The sequence below is a fragment of the Phodopus roborovskii genome, unplaced genomic scaffold, assembly GCF_943737965.1.
Source record: "Phodopus roborovskii unplaced genomic scaffold, PHOROB, whole genome shotgun sequence".
Classification (NCBI taxonomy): domain Eukaryota; kingdom Metazoa; phylum Chordata; class Mammalia; order Rodentia; family Cricetidae; genus Phodopus; species Phodopus roborovskii.
The window spans coordinates 11,394,404-11,418,988 of NW_026126638.1; the positions used below are offsets into that span (position 1 = coordinate 11,394,404).

At 44.0% G+C, this 24,585-nt stretch overlaps 1 protein-coding gene across 1 annotated transcript; it reads left to right on the top strand.

Annotated features, from left to right (window-relative positions):
- The first annotated feature begins 1,728 nt into the window (after nucleotides 1-1,728).
- Nucleotides 1,729-2,772, top strand: Capza3 (capping actin protein of muscle Z-line subunit alpha 3). The gene has a single exon (XM_051173059.1). The coding sequence runs from the start codon at nucleotides 1,847-1,849 to the stop codon at nucleotides 2,744-2,746; it is 900 nt and encodes a 299-aa protein (XP_051029016.1). The 5' UTR covers nucleotides 1,729-1,846; the 3' UTR covers nucleotides 2,747-2,772.
- The last annotated feature ends 21,813 nt before the right edge of the window (nucleotides 2,773-24,585 follow it).

Genomic DNA, 24,585 nt, shown 5'->3' on the forward strand with positions numbered 1-24,585 from the left:
TGAGTGTTCAATGGTGACTATGACTAATTTAATTATTACACTAGTCAGATGTCCTGATACAGGTTTGCCTCAAAACTAGTTCAATTACCTTCAGAAAGGGTTACAGATATCACAATGCAGGCTGGGGGGGTACAGTTGAGTTGGTAAAATGCCCTCTTAATCATACTTGAGGCCCTGGCTTTAGTATCCAGTGCCACATAAACCAGTTATGATGGTGCATGCCTGCAACCCCAGCATCCCAATGGTGAAGGCAGAAGAGTCAGAAAAGCAAGGTTGTCTTTGGCTACAGGACAAATTCGAGGCCAACCTGGGTTACCCGGGCTACATGAAACCTCATCTCAAAACCACAGAACAGTCAAAGGAAAAGAAGCTGCAATGAGTTTATACTTGACGTGAAAAGAGAAAGATACTGTTCAAAAATCAGGATACCCCAACTTGTAAAAAAAAAAAAATAGATTAAAATGAAATAATAGAATGAGCTAAAAAAAAAAAAAATCATGGAACCTACAGGTGACACCTTCTCCAATTTCAATTTCTGCTCAATTTTAGGTTGTTAAAAACTAATGAGTGACTCTTGAACTTAATGGCTGTGTCACAGTATGGAAAGGTGCATTTTCTTGTAGTAGCAACAGCAATAACATACAGGAAGCTACAGAGACCCAGAGAAGCTCAGAACTGTAGAAAGTTCATATTCAAATGGCTGACACCTGAGTTCAGGACTCTGTAGGAAGAGTAAGAGTCACACAAAGAGGAAGAAAAGAGCCACAGGAGGGAGGATGAGGTAGCAATACTGAATGGATATTTTGCTTCTGCATACTCATGGTGTCGCGTTTCCATATTTTCATCATCTGTGCCACGTGCCCTCCCATAGAGGTCTCTCCGCCTAAGGTGCTGTCACTTAACCTTGAAGTAACTTGCCCTCTTCACCATACTCCTCAGCTCTTCTTACTGCTGCAGCTCTTCTAGGGAAAAGGCAGAGAACACACAGCCTGTTACACACACACACACAGAGAGAGAGAAAACATGAAAGAACATTTGACTTCTTATGTTCTGAGAATTTCCCATCCCACTGGCATTTTTCAACAAACTCCACTTGTGTTACTCTGTGTGTGTGTGTGTGTGTGTGTGTGTGTGTGTGTGTGTTGTGTGTGCACTTTCCATAGCACCTGTGTTGAGTGAGGTCAGAGGACAACTTGCAGGATCTTTTCTTTTCCTCCATGTTGGGCACGGGGATCAAACTCTGCCTGTCAAGCTTGGTAGCAAGCACCTTTCCTGGCTGAGCCATCATCTCTCAGCCTTCGGTGAATCTCTTGTTATTTTCCCTATTTTGTTTCTAACCCCTCAAACCTTCCATCACAATGTTCACCCAGAGGGGGGGTGGGGCAAGTACTCTAAGGGCCTGAGTGGAGATCAGTGTCCTGTGACAGCTGAAGAGACAATACACTGTCCAGCGTCAACTACAAACCCCAGGCAACTTCTCTAGACTGCCCACAGCATAAAATGGACACTGAAAAAGACACACCACTCTTGAAGAAGACTCATTGGGAAGCAAGTTCTTAAACCTTCACAGTTGGTATAACTAGTAGGCTGGGCAGCACGCTGTCAGGTGGCTCTCATTTTCTTCTTTGGTTCTGAGCACTCATTGTGATATCATTTGCAATTCCACGCTTCTCTGTGACCTCACCAGGAGACACAGAGCTTGACTGACCGCCCATCCCCATGCTGGGACATACTGATCTACAGCTTAAATGATTAACACCTTGAATGGGCAAGGTATCCCATGGATCACTTTCTTACACTGTAAACACCATTCATTTCAGAAGCTTTGCTTCTGCCACAACTAGACATGTCACTCAGCATCCTGAGCAAGAAAGAGAAAGAAAGAGTCATCCGCAGACTCTTAGTCCAGGCTCCTCCCGGGGAATTTGTGAATGCCTTTGATGATCTCTGTCTGCTAATCCGAGATGAGAAGCTCATGCACCATCAGGGTGAGTGTGCGGGCCATCAGCACTGCCAAAAATACTGTGTGCCACTCTGCATCGATGGCAACCCAGTCCTCCTGTCTCACCACAATGTAATGGGTGACTTCCGCTTCTTTGATTATCAGAGCAAACTTTCTTTCAGGTTTGACCTGCTCCAGAATCAGCTGAAAGACATCCAAAGCCATGGCATCATCCGGAACGAGACTGAGTATCTCAGGTCTGTTGTTCTGTGTGCCTTAAAACTCTATGTGAATGATCACTACCCAAATGGGAATTGCAATGTGCTGAGAAAAACCGTCAAAAATAAAGAATTCTTAATAGCTTGCATCGAAGACCACAGCTATGACAATGGAGATTGCTGGAATGGTCTTTGGAAGTCTAAGTGGATCTTTCAGGTAAACCCTTTCCTAACCCAAGTAACAGGAAGAATTTTCGTGCAAGCTCACTTCTTCAGGTGTGTCAACCTTCACATTGAACTCTCCAAGGACTTGAAGGAAAGCTTGGAGGTTGTCAATCAAGCCCAGTTGGCTCTCAGCTTTGCAAGGCTTGTAGAAGAACAAGAGAACAAGTTCCAAGCATCTGTCTTAGAAGAATTGCAGGAGCTGTCGAACGAAGCCCTGAGAAAAATACTGCGAAGGGATCTCCCAGTGACTCGCACTTTGATTGACTGGCAGAGGATCCTCTCTGACTTGAACCTGGTGATGTATCCCAAGTTAGGATACGTCATTTACTCCAGAAGTGTGTTGTGCAACTGGATAATATAAAGGGCTGCTCGTGGCTATTGTCTCAAGCTAAATGTCTGTTTTCTGGGGAGTGGGTGCTCGCATATAGCTGAGAAGTTCTTGTGCCATTGGTTTCCAAGCAAGTTTAAAGAGGAGAAAGAATAGGGAAATTTTACACAGATAGTATTCACAAACATGGCAGAAAGCAGAGGGCAAATATATTTCATAATGTTAACTGTCACAAATTCAGAGATTATCTTAGAGTCTAAAATAACTTGATAGTGGGGAGTGGCGAGGATTAAGACTGGGGCTCCTCTGTGTGTGTGGTTTTTTTTTGTGTGTGTGTGTGTATCTGTGCATGTGTCTGTGAGGAGTGTTTGTGGGGTGTGTGGTCTGTGTGTGTGGTCTGTGTGTGTGTGTAGGGGGGGTGTTTGTGTCTTATGGGTGTGTGGGTGTGTGTGTGTGTATCTGTGTCTGTGTGTGTGAGTGTGTATCTGTGGGGGGTTTGTGTTTTATGGGTGTGTCTGTCTCTGTATGTCTATGTTTGTGTCTGTATCTGTCTCTGTGTCTGTGTCTTTGTGTGTGTGTGTCTGTGTGGATCTGTGTGTGTGTGTGTGTGTGTGTGTGTGTGTGTGTGGAGGGTGTCTGTGTTTTATGTGTGTGCCTGTGTCTCTGTCTCTGTGAGTATGTGTCTATGTCAGGCTGGAGAGATGGCTCAGTGTTGAAGAGTACTGGCTGTCCTTCCATCAGAATTGGAGTCAATTCTCAGCACCCAAATGGTGGCTCACAATGCCTGTAACTTGAGACCCAGGGCCTCCTGGCGTTCTGCATATTCATAGTGCACAACACTGCACCCACTTGCAAGAAAAACACTCAAAACACATAAAATGAAAATGAAGGAGGATAGTATAATTGCATCCCCCTAACCCCTGCTCCCTCCCCACCAATAAAGAGGATATGAAGTTGCTGCTAATCTAGGAGCTTCTAGAATAGCAGGTCTAGAAACCTAATGCTTACTTCGTATGAAGCACTAAATGTTCTACATAAAACATCTCATATCTACCTCATTCTAGTATTATCCCCATTTTATATTCTCAAAACACTAAGGTTTCAAGTTCTCATATCACCAAGACATCTAACATCTTAATCTAGTTTATTCTGGCTCCCACAGTAAAAGCCTGTGATGTGTGGGGCCCATGAAATGGCTTGATGTATAAAGGTGCCTGCTGCCGAGCCTGAAATGTCCCTACTACCATGCCTGAACATGAGTTCCATCCCCAGGACACACATGGTGTAAAGAATCAATACCCTCAAGGTGTCTTCCAACCGTCACAGGAGCCCCTGTACCAAACTCCATGCACACAAAATGAAATAAATACAATTCCAAACGTTAGCATAAAACGAGACGCTGACTAGAAAACTAGAGTTCAACAGTCAGAGGCTGGATCCAGGATGGAGTCAAACTGGGTGTGGGCTGAGTCAATGCCTGCTTCCTCTGGGGGGTGGTAACCCTTGTGGTATAGCACATCTTGGAAGAAGCAAGATGGTTCTCCGGATTCCTTTTTATATATATATATATATAAGTGAAGCAATCCTGTTCATAAAAGCCACATGCTCGTGATCTCCTGGAGGCACTCAAGGCCACTACCCTGGAAATTACACCTCACCATTCGAAATACTATGCTTAGTGGCTGGTGTGAATGACCAAGGATCACACTCCATTGAATCGGCAATATGGGGGAGACCTGTATGATCATCACGTGATGATTCGAACATGAAATGCTCTCCTCTCGTGGCAAAAGCCTTAGTTTTGAGTACTTAGTCTGAAACTGATGCCACTATTTGGGGGAGTTTCTGGGAACATTTAGAGGCTGGACCTGATTGGAAGGAGCAGGTCCCTGGGGACACACTTTGAAACGATTCTCTTAAAAGCTCCCTGCTCCCTTCTTGGCTCGATGTCCTCATGGGGCGAGCAGCCCCCTCTTCTAGAAGTTCCCACCCATCATTTGATGTTTGCCTAAGTACAGACAGCCCCATGGCCATGGCCTGGATTCTCTGAAGCCATGAACAAGGAAACCCTTCCTCTACTATGTTTCTGCCAGACATTTAGTCACAGTGATGGGAAGACCACACAGCACACACAGATGTCCGAGAAGAGGGATCTGCTGCCGTCCAGCTCAACCCAGTCCCAGAAGCCATCGCCCTATCCATGCTTCCCATGTGTCTGCTAACTGCTCTTCCCATGAATTCCCCTGCTAAACATGAGGACCTGGAAGTGGTAGGTAGGCCTCATCCTTCAGTCCTGACTTAAATGAAAAGGGAATTACTTAGGATCTTAAATTCTTGTGACTTAAAATGCTCTGTTTCTATCCAGTAAACATCAGGCAGACAAGAGCCCGGGCGGGAATTTTTAAACCTCAAATCTTCCCCCGACTACAGGTTATTTATTGTTAATGTATTTACTTCTGTGTATACATGGTGTTTGCATGCTTGTGCTTGTGGGGTTGTGGGCGTGTACATGCCTGTGGAAGCTGCATGTCCATGTTGGTGTCTTCTTTGATAATCATGTTTTCTGAGAGAGTCTCTCATTGAACTATGGCCCTCCAATATGGCTACACTGGCTGGCCAGTGAATCTCCATGGTCCTCCTGGGTCCTCATAGTGCGTACAGATGGGTGGCCATGCCAGCTTCTTTTACTCGGGTGCTGGGAATTTGAACTCAGGTCTTCATGCTTGCACAGCAAGCACGTTACCTGCTAAGCTGAGCTGTCTCCACACCCCTGGCTCTTCAGTTTGATTAGAGAATTTTCTGGGTATGTCTTCAAAAATACAAATTCTTGGAGCCCATTCTAAAACTAACTCTCTCTTTCTCTCTCTTTCTCTCTCTCTCTCTCTCTCTCTCTCTCTCTCTCTCTCTCTCTCTCTCTCTCTCTCTCTCAAAGATTGAACCTAAGATCATTTACCCTCTATCACTGAGCTACAATCCCCTACACACACTGCCCAGGGGATCTACATTTTAAAACAAGCATCAGAGATATTTCTGATACAAAGGCTACCAGTCAGGACCACACTTCAGGAAATATTGCTGTAATCTTAAATTAGTATGCCTAATTTCTGTTTACTTAAAATTATTTCCCAGAAATCCATGGCCCAGTGAAAAACATTTCTACTGCTCATGGTATATGGACCAAAGCCAGTATTTCATCTGTTATGAAAAATAAAAAGTCCTAAATAAAGCAGAAAATAAAATTATTCTCTTGAACTAAAATGAAGCCATCAGATAAGCCTTTAACAAAAACGTTAAGTAGTTTGTAATCACTCCAAAACAGGACCCAAGAGTTTATGAGTGAAAGTGAAAATCTCTCCCAGGGATTCCCGAGAGGTTAACCTAGTCTAGATAACTCCTTACTGGTAAGGTCAGGGACTTCTTTCCTGGTTTAGCCTAAACACTGTCAAGTTGGCGATCAATATCAATCATCCCACACTACAACAGTCAGCCTTGACAATAAGGTCACTAGCTGTGTCTGTAATCTCAGCATTCAGAAGGCTGAGACAGGAGGCTCACAAATTCAAGTTGAAAATGGCCTAAATGATGTTGTGTTGCTAAAGGAAAACCAAAAACCACTAACTACAAAAACATTGTTGCTATTTCCAGATAGCTGTCACATGTACAAATGGTGGGGAGTGCTTAAAATGTAAAGTATTGGTCTACCTTTCTCCATCTAATTTGGCAGAGTTGTTTTCAACATTAAGGATACATAACGTAAAAATTTATATTTGATAATCTTTTACATAATGCATGCATCATAAACATTGCCCCATATCATTCAAAACTTCCTGTGCACAAAAATTTAATTATTTACATGGCATTCATTCCATAAATGAACCATAACAAGACAGATATTTCTCTCTTCGTATATAATTTAGACTTTTGGGATTTCTCCTGCTATCAATTGTTCTACAATGAGCGTATATTTTTCCACACTTCGGGTTATTTCCCTCTAGACAAATTAGCCAAAGTTTCATGTTTTAAAAGACACAAAAGCATTAATGCTCACACTGCTTATTTCCTAATGCTCTATAGGCACATTCTTAACAAATTTAGAATCCCTCAGTCACACTGGGAAAGCGAATAGCTGGGCATGATGGTGCACACCTATAATCCTTGCACTGAGGGGCTGGAAGAAGCAGGAGCAGGCCTTAAAGGTCATCCTCAACTGTGTGAGTGAGTTTGAGGCCAGCCTGGGCTGATCTCTATCTCACAAAAATATAAAAGGGAGGAAGGGGAGAGGGGGTCTACCTCGCTAACTAACCACAGAGATCTTGATTAGCATTTGAAACAATAAGGTAGAAAACCTTGAAATGTATGTCATTAGCTTATGCCACGTCTATGCCAAGTGTACTTCCTGAAGGTAATTTTCTATAAGGTGACCAGCACACCCAAGAAAATGCAGTTAATGGCCTCTCTCTCTCTCTCTCCCTTTCTCTCCTTCAAGTACTCAAGTGAAAGTATTGTCAGTAACTCAAAGTAAAAACTCTAGGTACATTTATCTCCCTCTTTCCTAAAAAATAATCACTCAGGTTTTGTATTTCTATCTCTCTAAGTGCTTTTCTTCTTCTTTTCCTTACCAACTTATTAATAAACTTGGTTACTTCCCACTTAATGAGTTTTCTTATTGGCCTACCTTTCTTTCTTATTCTACGAAGCTCTTCTCAATTAACTTTCATAACCCTTTGCTGACTACCTGCTGACATCACTTGATTAAACACCTCTCCGTAGCATCAACTGACTCGTTCCAATTCCTTTCACCTCCCCAGGTCTGAGAGCTGAACAAGTTTACTATGCTTTGTTATGGACCACACTAGCTCCTCTCGGCTTCCAGCATCTTTCCCAAAAAGGCATTCCAAGTGCACGTTCTCCATCCCTAGATTAGAGCAAAATGCATTGCTAATTAAGAATGGGACTTGTTCACCTTTATCTAGTTATACCTATTATCCTGTCTCAATAGGGAAGTAAACATCTTCCATTTATCAGCAATGGAGCAGAAATCCATGAGACTTTGTGTCAGGACACCTGAGTTCAAATCTTTATTTGAACTATTACTACTCTTACAAGATTAGGGGAAGTGAAAATGAATGAGTTCGCTGGTACTCAGTTTTTGCAGCTGTAAGCTGTAGCATTTAGGTGATGGTTTACTGATTTTGTGTGAGCAGTAAATGGCTGAACGAATAAATGTGCAAAGCAAAGAATATTCCTCGGACTTCACGCACACTTCGCGATTCTAGCTTCCAGATGTCCTTATTCCAAGTGTGGTGAGGACTTTAAAGGTCCTTCATGTCCAAGACATCCTCCCGACAGCACAGCCCTGTGTCTTCATTAACATCTAGCTGACACCAATTCCTTAAGGAAGGCCGGACGACAAGACAGACATCTCTCTGACAACTGTGGACCTCAACACAAAATACGGCAAATTGGGAAGTCCAAATGTAAAATAAAAAGGCTTGGGGACCAGAATGTGAGACTACAAAGAGAGGGAAGCAATATAAAAATAAAACACAGGTCTTCAGATCTGGACGAGGGGGTGGCTACTACATGTTAAAGAGCCAGGTCTCTACAGCAGGCCACCACGGAGACGCTTAATATAACAACAAAGACCCAATGCCAGTCTCAGCAGCAGTGCGCCTGGGAAAAGGAAGCTGACAAATAATTCCTTCAGAAATGATATTCATTGAGAGAAAAGGTCGTTTGATAGAAATGCTGTAATATATTAAAAAGCACAAAGCAGGACCTTAAAGGGCTCCGTGGACAGAATAAAGGGGAGAGGGAGAGAGAAAGCCTCCGTGGAAAGGAAGGCAGGAGAGAGGCCAGAGAGACGGGGGGGGGGGGGGGGGGGGGGAGACAGGGGCGGGGGGGCAGGGACGGGGGGGAGAGCAGGGGCAGAGGGGGGGAGAGGGGGGAGGACGCAGCCTTTGGAGGGACTGCAGGAAGGAGGCCAGAGGAAACTGACTGGCAGGACATTGCATATCACGCGATTTATTTCAATGAGTGTGTGCCAAAGAACATGGAGGAGCCAAAGTACCAGTTAGGACCGTAAATTAGGAGCTCTTCCTCAAAACGCTGCCTGTGTGTGTGTTCCTAATGACTTTACTAAATGAACTAAAAGATAAAATATTCTCGGCGAACACCAGATAATCATTTCCCCAAGTAAGTCTTCAAACTGTCAAAACCCACTTATGGGTGAAGGGTGTCCCATCCCACCACTGGCCCCTGCGCTACCCTCCTCCTGCCTCTTCTAGCGTGGGTAAGCTTGTGTTGATGGCTTCCCTCACCTTGTTTTCTGATTGGTTTTGCAATTGAGGATTCTGACAGAGTGAAGAAGGTAGAAGGACCATGTTGTTTCTTCCGTGATAGTCTTCTCAGTTCTGCAATGTCCTTCCTTAGGGACTAAGTAAACTTTTCTAAGCACATGCAGCTACCCCCTGGAGACAGAAGCGGCCAGGCTTCCCTGAAGAGATCAGGCCACACCTCCCTGCAGCTTTTCCTGGGACCGAGAACCCGGGAACCTGTCTTTGCTACAGCAAAGGAAGAACTCCTAATTTATGGTCCTGATAAAGCAGAGATAGAAGGATCACTAGGCATTACCGGCCTGCTGGTCTACCCAAATCAGCGAGCTCCTGGTTCAGTGAGAGGTGGGTCTCAAAAACAATGAGGTGGAGGGCTTGCAAGATGACTCAGTGAGTAAAGCCTGTGTTAGAGCCCCAGAGTACACACACACACACACACACACACACACACACACACACACACACACACACACACACACGATTGAACATAGAGGGGAAACTAAAAACTGTTTTGCTGGTTCAGAAGCAGCGGGACGTCAGCTGACCTGAATCAGAGGGGAAACTAAAAACCGTTTTGCTGGTTCAGAAGCAGCAGGAACATCAGCTGACCTGAACGGCCCCTTCCCACCACACACACTGTCCCTGCTCTTCCCTCTCATGTGACTGTAAGTGACAGGTCTGCAGCAGCAGGGCTGAAGCTGGGGGCATTTGACAAAATGCCACCAACAGGTTTGACACTGAAGTCTTCAAAACAAGGACAAACTGAAAGGGAAATGACTGGCCTACTGCTGTTCCTGCTTGAAGAGAATTTGGTTTCACATACTGGCACTGGTCCAGCCATTAATGTGGAGATTAAAAGAAACCAGCCATGCAAGGAATGCGGAGTTCTAACAGGTAAACTTCCATACTCAGGCATTTCACAGAAGGCCTAGAGATTCCAAAAGCCTGCTCATGAAGATCCATTTGGGGATCACTGGAAATGATAATGCTTCCTTCCTTTAGAAAGGATTCACGGAGGCACACATACACTTCCCATGTGTGCAGTTTCCCACCTTCAACTCCATCCATGTCTGTCTGCATGCCGTCCCTCCCTCCTCAATGGCACAGAAAATTAGCTGAAAGGAGTTGCTGAACTATTCATTTGTTAATTTCTACTTAGGATAGTTCAATGCATATGTCAGAAGCAGCAGAGTCACAGAGATAAAATCCATTCCTTGTTTTAACAGAGTGCTACACTGTAAATTAACTGTAAAATTATTACTCAGATTTCTTTTTTTTTTTTTTCTGGGAAATAGCAGTGAAGGGAAAATGAGTTGACATTTCTCAAATGGCCATGGGAGATGCTCTGGTACCCTCGACTACAAATCATATGCACTCCACAAAGGCCTTGGAGTTTCTGGCACAAAGAACAAGACTGTGTGAGACTACATCCAATCCAAGAATATGATTAGTCAGAGGGAATATCACTCTCTCCTGCAGTTCATTTCACAGCAGTAGGAAAATATTACGGGCATTACGATGGCCAAACTCAAAACACATACATGAATATTTTAAGTGTATGACTGAATACAACCCTGCTGCACTGAGCCAAAGGGCGTTTGGAATCGCAAAGCCGAGAAGAGATTTTATGAAGTCAGCAGAGCTGAAGAGATTCCCTCTCAGAGTCTAGGCTCAGATTCCTAAATCCAGAATTAGAAAACTAGCCCGTGCCCTAGCTACATTTCCATTGTTGTTACAAATACCAGGACCACAAAGCAAGCTCAAGGAAGAGAGGGTTTATTTCATCTTCTAGATCACAATTCTTCATTGAGGGACGGCAGGGCAGAAACTCAAACAGGAGCCTGAGGCAGGAACTGAAGCTAAGCTCATGGAGGAATGTTGTGTGTTCCCCATAGCTCACTCAGTCTGCTGTCTTATACAACTCAGGACCACCTGCACAGGCACGGTGCCATCTATAGTAGGCTGGTGCCTGGTACATTACCTATTAACCAAGAAAATGTCCAACTGGCTTATATATAGACCAATCTGGTGGATGCATTTTGTCAACTGAGCTTCCCTCTTCCCAGATTAACCTAGCTGGTGTAAAATTTGACCAAAAAAAAAAAAAAGTAAGAAAGAAAGAAAAGAAAGAAAAATAAAATTCCCCTCTGTCTTCTTGGAAATGCAATGAGGGAAAATCCTAAAGTGATGCCTACAAGAAACATTTCCCAAATGTCTGCATGTCATTGGGACGTCTAAAGCTGACCTTGGCTACCATCAGTAGAACAGAGTATAAACTCTGGCCCACAACATCCTATAGCACTGGACTTAGAGCATATAGATCCTTTTGTTTTAGCATTTATTCTATAAGTTATGGTCTGAAAATGTCCCTGTACCAGGAACTATGAATCTTGGAAAGCAATCTAGGCATTGGGTCCCTGTTTGTACCTTGATGATTCAGGGCTAGCACAGTGAAGAGACAATTGTATGTTGACTGGATGTCTTCACAGAGAGCAAATCTTGTTCACATTTATGTGTGTTAGGATTTGTGTGTGTGTGTGTGTGTGTGTGTGTGTGTGTGTGTGCATGCGCACTCCATGTATGCATGTGTGTGTGTGGTGCATGTGTACATACACATGGATGTGCAGGCGTGCGTGTACGTTTGGAGGCCAGAGATTTGTGTTAGATATCTTCCCCTCTCTTCCTCCATCACTCTCTGCCACCTCACTTTTAAACAATTGTTTTAACTGTATTTGCGCCTGTGTGGTTGCATGCACTGCACGTGCACCCTGGTGTGTGTGTGAGACCTGTGCATGTGTGGTTGCATGCTCATGGACCATGGTGCACGTGTGAGACCAAGGGGTAACCTACAGGTGTCAGCCCTCTCCTTCCACTATGTTTCTCCGGGATCAGTCTCAGTCTGTCAGCTTTGTGGAAAGTGTCTCTACCCACTGACTCATCTCAATGCCTCACCATCACACACTCACATGCAGCATGACTTCCAACTCCAGTGTGGGGCTGAGCTCACATGTTCCACTCTTCGAATGTCAAATACAGTCATAAACATTTTATGGAAATAAGCCAAGATCTGTCTTAAAAAGACACGTGCCTGTAGACAGCCATTCTGTTACTTACACGGTGAGCTTCCAGAGAGTGTCCTATTTTTCAATCTCACATACGCAAGACCACTCATTCATTCAGTATTTACTGAGCCCATTCTGTGTGCCAGCCCCTGTATTCAGCACTGGGAACACAAAAAGAAGTAAGACACCATTGCTGTTTGTAAGCAGGTCCCCTCTGAGTAGGAGACAATGACCGGTAAAAAGCTAATCACATGAGTAACACCAAACCTTTGCCCTGTGGGAGAGCAGAAGAGGGTACCAAGCTCTCTCTGTGAACATCAGATAAGGCTTGGGCAGTGACTGCTTCCAGAACCCCAACCCCACCTTTAGGACTAGAGTGGCCACTCGTCTTGCTATCAGGAGCCCTGATGGAGTCATATACAGGGTCATAGTCCCTTCCAGGAGCAGCTCACATTCACAGTCTGAACCACACTGGAAAACCCCATGATGTCTTAACACACACACACAGTTCAGTAGATTAACATAGTGGTGTAACATTGCTCAGCTCCCGAGCATCTTCAGGACTGGCTAGGCCTTTGCCATGACATCTCTACCTTCCTCCACCCACTTCTAACTCAGGAATAGACAAACCTTTCTAAAGCATCTGGGTAATGAATTTGGCCTTTGCAAACCACAAAAGGTAAAACTCTGCCAGCAAATACATCTTTTTCTTTTCTCAAAATTTCCCAAACTAAAAATGTAAAAAAAAAATAAAAATAAAAATTATTCTCTCTTAGCTCAGAATCATACACAAACAAGCCAGAGACCACAACTGGATTGCTGAAGGCTGCTCCAAACAGCCCACAGCTGCTCATCTTAGAAAACATCGGATGAAAACCGTAAGCTACTCTGTCTGGAGGCCACTTGTGGGAGTCCAACTGTGGGAAAGGAAAGCCATAGAGACAGGCAGTTTTAACAGCAGTAAGCTAGTCAGAAGTGGTGGAGACAATGTTACACTTGACCTGAATCCTGCAGTCCTAGAAAACAAGTAAATCACCTTTACCCATTGTTTCCCAAAGCCCATCCCCCTTTTATACACTAAGAAAGCCTTTTCTGAAAGGAAACCCTTCCCACAGTAACTTCAATGGGCCCTTCTTAAAACTTGTCCATTCACCCATTCACGGCTCCTCTTCACCTGAGAAAGTTGTACATGGCCTTACATATAGAGGTATATAACATAAAAATGAAACATCTACTGGTAGTCAATCACAAATTTATTTTAAAGCAATTGTTTGGTATACATATGATTATCCCACTTACTAAAGATTAAAACAAATTTGCATACTGATGAGATAGATGTGTTTGCTTGGCAAACGCAGTACAATACAAAGATAGGCTAATTTGAGATTTACGAGTCAAGGACTGATAGTAGCAAAATACTAAAAATCTTTGTCTTCCATAACTAAGCCATTTTTATATACGCACAGAAGGCTTTGCACGTACAGCAAAAACATATGGCAGTCTATATTCTGAGCTACAATGCAGGAAGTTTTCGTTGATGGTGTACGGTGTGATGGTGTACATAATGCAAAGTGCACACATGTGTTGAGGCTATAGAAATCCCCCACGATGCAATACAGGCAGTAACTACCAAAGACACATCAGCTAACTGCATGTTTTATTTTGAATTCATTTGGGGGCTTTGTGCATATAGAAAACTTTTACACGTGCCAATTTTTTATAGCTGCCCCAACCAATCACACAACTCCTGGTGGGGTCACAACCCACAGTTAAGGACTCTGAGTTCACTAAGATGTATAGCTCAGTTCATTGTTTTCTCCTCACTCCCATAAGACAAAGATGACTTTCTCTTTTACGGGGGTTTCAAGGCCAGACACTGACCCCAATAATGTCTGTTCTTTATCTCCTACATGATAAACTGAATTGTGTAACCCCATGCCCTGAAGAAAACCAGCGTGACACAGAAATGAACATTACTTATTCATCTGTCTAAGAACCTCTTCCGATGACACAAACAATCATAGCTGACAAATCTTTCATGCTTTGCTTGTCTGTTCTTCCCACTCTGCCAGGACACTCTGACCCTCAGCTCTGGGCAGCTCTCTCTGTTACAATATTCTGGAAATTTTCCATGAGTTGCTTGTTCTAGCTTGTTCCTTTGATAGTGAAGAAATAACTCGAGAAACGTAGTGTACCAAGACGCCAGGCACAAACTGCCTGTTCGATCAAAAACACTGAGCAGTTTAAAGTTGGGGGCACTGAGCTCCGGGGACATTCTGGGGGACAGCAAGATGAGGACGCGGAATATTAAAGCCAACTTTTGATCTTTAATACTGTGGCATTGCTGCCTTTGTGCTCGCTCTTCTCAAAGACCAGGTGATTTGGCCACTAGCAGAGAACGGGTTCTACGGGGCGGGGGGTGGGGGTGGGGGGTGGGGGGGATAGACATTAAAGCTGTCACCAAAAAGAACACTGCACCCTGCAGTGGGAACCTGACAAATCCTTAGAATCTTCAAAAAAATGGAGAAGTATGTGTCTATTGGTACATTTTTTCACTCAATATTGATACAGAAGTTTCTCCTCCAGGGTTGCTGGGATTACAGACATGGAACACTGTGCCTGACTACCAGATGTATCTTTCCAAGTCAAAAGAGTTCTGTAGAACTGGTGGATTTTAGGGGTTTGCCAGACTGAGAACACTGCACCTCACACCAAGCATACACCTAAGTGAATAGAAGCGAGGATGCTCTTTATGCGTGATAACATCACTAAGCTCCTTAAGTCCTACTAAACTTTGAAAAAGTCATTACGGTCACGCAGTATTGTGTGCAGGGAAGGATATTAATTCATACCAAGCATCTGCAGGTGAGTAGAGTTCAAAGGACAACTTGGAGGAGTTGATTCTTTCCTTCACTGTGTAGCTCCAGGGGTCAAACTGCATTGTCAGGGTCAGCAGCAAGCACCGTTTTTACCCACTGAGCCATCGCTCCAGCCCCCTTTTGAATTTTACACATGCACACATACACACACAAATGCATGCGCGCGCACACACACACACACACACACACACACCAAAAAGTATCACTAAAATAATGTTAAAGTCGATCGAAGTTCTTAGTTTAGAGCATGAAGAAAACCAGGACTCTTCAACACCCAGCCTCCTGCTTGCAGCTCACTCTTGTCTTATTTAATCCAATAAAACAAGACAAGCAAGGAGGTACTCTAAAACATGTAATGCATCTTCAAAGCAGGTCAAAATTTGGAAACATCAGGTCAACTTGTTCTACCAGTGGGAAAACATACTCTGGACCTTAACTGTGCAAAGGCAAACCATATTGTTAAATCATCAGCACAATGGGGTGGCAAGGTTTAAGTTCTCATCCAGTAAGTGTTTGCTTACACCTGTCTTTAGAAGTATGAAATTCAGGGTTGGGATCATGGCTCAGATGCTAGAGTGCTTGCCTAGCACTGTGGGTCCAACATAAAACTTCCAGTGCTTAGAAGGTACGGAAAGGAGAATTAAAAGGCCAAGATTTTTTTTTTTATACAGAGTTCAAGGGAAGCCTGAGATACATGAGACTCTTCCTCAAAAAGACAAGAAATATAGACACCATTGTGAATAGTCAGATCCTTTAATATTTACTAAATAGCAAGACAAAACATTTTCATATGTAATATAACATAACTTATCCACAGTCTTACAAATTGGATTTGTGTCAAAATGCCATATATGCATGACTACGGTAGACAGCTAGGTAGACAGCTATTGAAGAAGTGAGGGATAGTGGTCACAGTTGGTTTATAGCCCTTTGGTATGCATGGGTGCACTCATGCATTCAACTTGGGTCTTCAGCTTCCTTGTACAACTCAACAAAAGATACGTATAAACCAGACCCACAACCAAAGTTTCCTTGTATTATATGATGAAAAAAAATTATACGTACTGCTAAAAATTACTTCATCTATCAGTTAGCATATTTATGCTAGCAGGAAGTAGAAACTATTAAATGTTTTACAAATGAGTGAAAAGAGAGTAAATATTTTATGAGGTTGAACATGGAAGCTACAGTCTGCAACCCCAGGACTGGAGAAGCTGAAGCAGGAGGGTCACTGAGAGTCACCAGGGAAGGCCGGGGTGCAGAGTGAGACTCTGTCTCAAAACTAACGAACAAAAAGAACAAACACCTTATAATATGTCTTCGAAGTAAGTTTTCTTGAGCAAATGATTAACTCCCATCTGAAAGAAACTAATTATTCACCTACAATTTACATGCAGCAACTTACAAAAGTTTAATAGTCCCAATTTAAGGTACCATGTAAAAGAAGCATTTCATATACAGCTAGCAAAGCCCTGGCTTCAACTATGAACATTTCATCTTGAGCTAGAAACACACTTGTGACTACCTTGGAAATTATTAGCAAGAAGTCCTAGCCTTTGCTGGAAATCTTTGTCCTTAAGTCTCTCTCTCTCTCTCTCTCTCTCTCTCTCTCTCTCTCTCTCTCTCTCTCTCTCTCTCTCTCTCTCTCTCATACCTTGTTTTGTTGTCGAGACAGGGTCTCACTATGGAGCTTTGGCTGTTCTGGAACTTACTATGTAGACACCAGGCTGGTTTCGAATTCCCAGAGATCCACATACCTCTGCCTCCCGGGTGCTGGTATCAAAGGCGTGCACCACCACACACAGCACACTCTCTTTAGAAGGGCATATTCTAACATGATACTCAAAGCAGTTGAAGAGGCTCATCATCAGACTGCACTAGCCAAGTTCAGAACATGGACAGAACTCAGATGCCTTTCTCTTTGCATCCAAAATGTTCCACGCCCGGGAGAAATGCACCTGGGTAAGATGAGGTGGTGGGAGGAAGCTATGAAAAGGAAAGTAGCCACAGAGACTTTTCTTGAATCCCATGAATTTTCTTGAACAGTGTGAGCTCTTCTCTGCAGACAAGCTACAGGAAAAGTACAGTGTACAGAAAATGGCGCTCTTGAAACTATCTTTTACTTTTCATTGTAAACCCCAAATACAATTCTCGTCCCACCGAGCACCGATGCCATCTGCCCCTCTCCAAGTTACCAGTGAGCAAGCTGTGTCCCAAAGCCAGTGTTCAAATACAGAGCTGTGGGGATGGAAATGAGTGGGACAGGATAGGATGGAGTGGGAGGGGATGGGGGGAGGGAGGGGAGGGGTGAGAGGACACATGGAGTGGGATGGGAGGGGGTGGAAGAAAGTTACCGGTGACAGCAGCAGCGAAATCATTGCCCAAGCACTTGAGATTCTAGGAAAGAGTGTGTCCCTCCTATTGGAAGGGTTGGAGTGACAGCTGCTTGTAATTCCAGCGCTGAGGAGGCAGAGGGTGAGTGCCTGGAGCTCACTGCCCCACTTGGTGAGCTGTAGGCCAGTGAGAGAGCCTATCTCAAAAAATAAGCAGAGGACACTGCCTGAGAAGCAACACTCAGGGTTGTCCTCTGGGCTCCTTACACACACGCGCACACACACACACACACACACACACACACACAAACACACACACACACCAGGGGTGTCCTCTGGGTTCCTTACACACACGCACACACACACACACACATGCACACACACACACACCAGGGTTGTCCTCTGGGCTCCTTTCACACATGCACACACACACACATGCAAGTACACATGCACATGCAAACACGTGAGCGCGTACACACACACACACACACACACACACACACACACACACACACAGCCTAAAAGTAGAAGGCAAGACAAGAGACACAAGCAAGAGAGAGACCTGGGATACGTTAGAAGAAAGTACGATGACACACATGTATGGAAATTCCACCAAGAAACTCTGTAGCCTGGCTAACAATTTTTAAAAGCATTATAAGCAATGCTTGTTTATTGCCTAGACTTTTGGACAAGAAATTAAAAGAGACTTGAATGCAAAAGTCTCAGGCCAATGCCTGTTTGAGAGGTCTGCCTGTTCAAGAATCTCCCTGACCTTTTAGCACATGTAAAGTAGAAAGGGGCCTCTTTGTTTTAGCTAACAATTTATCTAAACTGGGGAATACATAATTCTGTACTTTCCAAGCTAACATACACATGTGTATGAATCTTTATATACTTGAAATGAGTAATAAGGAAGAACTCGACTGTGAAAACTGTTACCGAAGACTGTTTATTCTTCGCACTGATGATGATAAAACATGAAAGAAAAAGAATTTTCCACAGAAAACCACGCAGAAAAAAAACCACGCGAGTGCTTTAATTTCCATTTTAAAAATTAATCTTGCAGCATTTCCTGCTGAGTCTTATAATTGGTTCTATAGTTAATTAAAATTTCATTAGCGAGCTGATATGAAAAGCAGTGCTTACTTGAAGTATTCATTATTCGTTCCTGGATGGCTAATGAATTAAAGCCTCAAGTGCTCTGTTTGAAAGTAGGCACCCTACTCATTCATCCACTCCCAGCGAGTAATAAGTTAAAACCAAGAAGCCCCATATATTTGGTACTATTATTTTTCATAACCAAATTGCAAATGTAAATGAATTCCATGGTACGTTCTGAAAAATTAACTACTATTTCGGCTAACATCATTCGTTCCACTCCAGTCACTTCAGTGATTAAGATTCTGTTTGAATTTCATTTTCATTTAAGCAGGTGATAGCTTTTGTCAACACTTCCCTCTTTGCCTGAAGATCTATGTGAAGTTGTATCGACAGCATTAGCTTCTTCTGGCTCTAGGGTCTCTGTGGAGTGAGTTGCTCTGTCACTGTCCGGAGTTTGGGTCACATCCCGTCACCTGCTTTAAAACATCCCTGAGAACCCAGCTTCAACAGAAACCTCCTCCGCGCTGCTGAAGACACTTAACGTAATGGCTTGCAGAGATGCTCCCTGACCACACATCTCCCCAGAGGGTCCCAGTCTGGTTCCCAATGCAGCAGTGTGCTGAGGCTCTGAAGCCGTCATTGTCCATTGGCAGAGTCATTTTTGATGGATTGCTGGGAGGTGGTAGAAACCTTTGGAGTTGGATGGTCTTAGTAGAGTAAGCAGGTCACAGAGAATGGGTCGAATGGATCCTTGAAGAATTCTCTCTTTCCTCTCTCCGCTCTCCCTCTCCTTCCTCCCTTCTCCCCTCTCCATCCCTCTCTGTATCTGTCTTTTCCTGTCCCTCTCCACCTCTCTCAGAACTGCAGCTTCACCACATATTTCCTGACATATCTCCCCTTCACAGGCCCCAGAAAATATAGAACTAAGTGACCATGGACTGAAACACAAGCCAAAGAAAGAAAGATTTCCTCCTTCCAGTTGATTCTCGAGAGGATTTTTTCACAGTGACAAAAACCCTGACCAATGTATTATTTCATATATTTCTTAATAACCCGTGGCCTACTAGAAAATGGACCCAGTCGTCTACAAAGCAAAAGTGGGTAAGAGAGAGATACTGATGTTTTTACTAGTGGTGACTTTTATTCAGATTGGACACAATAAACATGAGAAACATTCCTTAAGGGCTTAAAACATTTCCTGTTGTGAGCACTTCTCACTGCTAATCACAAGTCAACTCAAAAGCCCTAGTGTAACTATGAGCATTAGCATGGACTCACTAAGCTGAACATAGGAAGTGAATTTTTCCCACCTGAAGTAGAAGTTAAGCGTTGTAGTGAAGGGCATATGTAGCTTTTGGAATACTCTATTTACATACACACACACACACACACACACACACACACACACACACACACACACACACTAACCTCAAATCCTAGATTCATTTAAGAGAGCAATATGGGTTGGGGGAGCTACCCACTTCTTGTCTTGCGATTGAGTCACACAGAATTGCTAACGTTTGGTCTTTAACTGAACTCCACAACCAGCAGTTTCTTACAATCCAGTCTACGTGGTTGGTGTAGGTTTCTTTTCGTTTCTGTTTTGGTGCTGAAATTGCACTCAGTGCCTGGAACATGCTAGGGACCGAATCTTCCATTCGAATACAATCCCAAATACATCTTTCCATTTTCCCCTATTTCCTGCCTGATTTTGGAGCATGCTAGGAATTGTGAGGAAGTCTGCACACTGCTTCTTAGGAGTGTCAGGAACTGGTGCCGTGTGAGAGGTCTGTGGAGGGCTCGAGGGATGTGTCACTGTGTAGTCAGATAATCTCTGTCTTGCTCTCTTTAATTTTATGAGCAACTAGCAAAACATAAAGAAGAGGAGATTAGCCTTACAAGAACAATTTTGAAAAACCATAGATACACGGGAAGGAGAAGAGAGCAGAACACAGGGCAAATCTGGTCAGAGTGCATAATAAATGAAAACGCCTTTGTGGAACCCATCATCACACACAGGGAATGCCTGACACGCGACTCATCTGATACAGTGTTGCTGCTCAAGCATGGGGACTTGAGTTTGAATCCCAGCACCCACATGAGAAGCTTGCTGTGAGGGTGCACATCTGTAAACACAGCGCCAGGGAGGCCGAGAGAGAGGACCCCCTGGAAAACTCTGACCACCCTGTGTCGCCAAATCAGTGAGTTAGTTCCAGTTCTGGGTTCAGTGAGGGGCCCCGCCTCAAAAACATAAGGTGGAAAGCCACTGAACAAGATGACCAAATAGTAACTGCTGGTCTCTATGTGTTCACCCACCTGCACACAGATGCATACACCCACAGAAGAAAAAGGTAAAATAAAATCCACCAAGGCTCATAGGTAATGCTGCTGTGTCACAAAGAGATATTGAAGTCATGGTATAACAAAATGCAATAACTTCATCTAGTATCCTCGTTAGAGCAATTACTGAGGCCCCAAGAGAAATGCTGTCTCCAGGGCAGCAGGGCAAATTTCAGCAAACTCAAGCCCTTCAGTTGTACCCCAAACGTCTCTTTACCTTAGCATTAAATAGTATTATTGCTTCATAAACCCACGGCCTAAGCCCTCCACTTGCTAAGCCATGTCTCTAGTCTCTTCATATATGTCCAGGGGCTATGATCTCTAGAGACTTCCTCGATCAATGGTCCATATCCCCAAGTTTCCTCCTGATAAAAGATAAGCTGACCATCATGTGTCAGCAGTATTTTAACGAGTTTCTACTCCACTTGCTCTCCACGCACAGTTGTTTTAGTCTCCGCCTACAAGAAGTAGAAGTACAAACATCAGTTGTTGCTTTTCAGAGCTGCCTCTATATTTCTGCCACTTTCCAAACTGACAGGACCAAGTCTACAAAAATGTCAATTCAAAACAGGGAATTGGAGAACTTTCCATAATGGAAGTGGAGTGGAGAATTCTGGGTACAGAAATGGACTGAATATCGTCACAAAATTCCAGCCCACCTCCCACCAAGCATAGCTGATCCAAGCATCTGAAAGATGGCAACTGCAGCCTATTTCCCTAAGGGATGCAAAACACTCTTCTCTCGCAGCGCTCGTAAAACCAGCATCTTGGTGAAATAAAGCGCCATCTTTAACTCAGTAGGTGACTCTTAGAACAGAGCGGTCATAGAATCCAGTGGAAAGCCTGTCGGTGAGAGAGGTGATAGAGGTGGCCTCTGCCTGTGAGGGTCACCTCTTCAGTGTGAATACTCAAGGGTGTGGTTTTATCACCCACCAAGAAGAGAGGGGCTATTCATTAATTCAAGACTCGCGCCATTACCCCTTGCCATGCAGGTGTTGCACATGGGAGCAGCATGGACCAAAAATCTAAAACAGCAACAATAACAGAGCAATCACAAATGTTCAAGCCAGAAAAACATAGACGTTTAGAGACCCAGAAAGCTCAAACAACTTACCAGTAAGCTCAAGGGACTTATGAAATCTAAAATAAAACACATTCCCCTAAGGTCTGTTTGTTGGTGTGTTTAAACTTTCATCTATCTCGACTTTACCCACTTTACCGTGTTAGTCTGTGTGAAATTGGGGTCAAAACAAGTTTCCTTGACTGCGTAGAGCAATGATACCTTCAGGGTTGAACCCTCATCCCCACACTAGTGTGTGCAGCCCCCCAGTGGTGCTGTGTCTGTTCCCATCTTCCGCTTGTCCTTTAAGTCCCTGGCTCCTTCTCTTGAGTCCCCATCGTTCACTTCCAAAAATGGAGCATTGGGATTTTGTCATCATTCTTTATTGAAAGGTCTTGGCCATCTCAATCTTGTTATTTTCTACTCAGTTAACTTTAGAACTTTGTCAAAATTATTTTTCAGTTCAGCTGGGGTTATGTCAGATTATTACCAAGTTTGGGCAAATTGACAGCCATTCCAACATTAATTATTGTGGTTCTTCAGAACACTGTGTTGAAAGCATTAAAAACCACTGTGACTCGATTTACTCACGCAAACCCTAAGAAGGGTCACTGTTACCACTAGCATAAATAGTAAAAGTGAGTTTATGGAATTTTACTCTAGTGACTTTACTAATATTTATTCTGCATCTCATTTAAGAAATCTACTCATGCAGACCAGGCTGGGTTTGAACTTAGGTAGTGGAACACGTCCTCAAACATTTGATCACTCTGCCTCTACTTCTCAAGTGCTAGGATTACGGGTGTGCATTTCCACGCATACCTTTACTGGACACCAGGGATTGCGTTTAAGCTTCGTCTATGACAGGCACATGCTCTGAAGTGAGCTATGTGCATAGTGTTGAGTTCGGGGCATTCTTAAGAGCTAGTATGTGGAAAAACGAGAAACTCGGTCTGAGTCTGTTAGGCGATAATCCATGCTCTTCATGCAATGTGGGGCTTAAAAAACAACTAAGAAGTAGAGGAGGAGAGCTTTGGTTCAGCACAGTCAGGAGGCTGCAGTGTACAGACAGTTGGCCCGTGGCCCTGTGTAATGGGGCAGTACCTCAGGGCTGTGCTCTGGAGCAAAGCTACTCACTTCATGCCCCGGAGTCTCGACACCCCCCTCACAGACACGTGTCCAGTGACCTCACTTCCTTCTACCAGGCCACCTTCCAAAGGTCCCACCACCTCTAGACAGTGCAGCAGACTGAGAGCTGAACCTTTAGCCCATGCCTTTGAGGCGCAGGATGGGTGTGGTGATTCATTCCTGAGCTGCAAGCCCTGGGGAGGTAGAAGGACGGTGGAGGGAGGTCGGGAGATAATGGGCAGAATTGTGTGTTTGAGGTCAGCCTGGCTACAGTGCAAAGCCCGTTAAAAAATAATCTAAACCATACTATTACCTTCCACCGACTGCACAGGAGTAAGGCATTCCGTTTGTGTTTCTTTACATTTCTGAAGCTGATTCCTAAATACGCTGATCGTACTGCTCTGTCACTGCTGTGGGACGGATTCCCAGTCACCTATTTCTTTCAATAAAGTTGGTTTTCATCCTGTAGAGGAGGATAACACTTGGGGGAGGTGACCTTCCTTTGTATGGCCTTGGTACCCCGCCCTTCTCAAGCTCGCTTGTCATATCTGATGCTGTGTCCCGTGCTTGCTGACCGCATCAAGCAAACACTGGGATCAAATAATTAGGTACTTCTGGAAAAGCTGCAAGTCCCAGATGAGGATGAAAAGGTCCCATGCAGCCTCCCCGCTCTGCTTTCACAAGACCCGGGAGAGTGAAGAGCCGGAGAGCCATCAGAAAAAGTAAAGACTCGGTAACCGGGAAGGGCCGCTTTAGGAAGGCCGGATGGGATGTTCACCCTGCTCTCTCACATGGCCCTGTCACCCGTCAGCATGGAAACTCTGCCTTCTTTCCTTTCCCTCCCGCCCTGGCTGGATCCCCGGGTGCGGCACCCTTCCACAGAGTACAGAAGATGACTGCTGGAGAGGGGGGTATGGGACTAAAGAGGCCCACACGTGTTTTCAGCTCCCAGCAAACGGTGTGCTGCGCAGCTCCTGGAGTATTTACAATATTCAAAGACTCCGTGACTTTGGAGCCTGTATTTTTTAGATAACGAACATGTCTTTTTTAATTTCTTTCTTAATGGTCACATTAGAAAGGTTTTCTACATCTTGAGGAGATTTTAATTCGTTTGCCTTCAGAGAGTTATTGAAATGTCATTGAAATGTTCGTTCACATTGTCTACTTGGATGTGCTGGAATCTCATAGGATCTCACTCTCCTCTCCATTTATTGTTCACTTCCCTTTCCTATTTCCAAGGGCTTGGATATTCTTTTTTCAGGTTTTCCATTCACTTTGTTTTATAAGCCAGTCCTTCTGAACACTTATCGTTCAGTTTCATAAATACATGTCTCTTATTATATATGCATGCATTTGTGTCTCTCTATCCTCCCACTGGTATTTTTAAGGCTTTTGTTGCATGTTTTATTACCATCTTTGAGGAATTTATTCATTTCATTTCTCTCTCTTTTTGGGGGGTGGGAGTGGAGGAAAAGGGTTTCTCTGTAGTTTTGGAGCCTGCCCTGGAACTAGCTCTTGTAGACCAGGCTGGTCTCGAACTCACAGAGATCTGCCTACCTCTGCCTACCCAGCTGGGATTAAAGGCGTGTGCCACCACAGTCCAGCTTCATTTCTCTTTTTGCAGTGTTCGACAT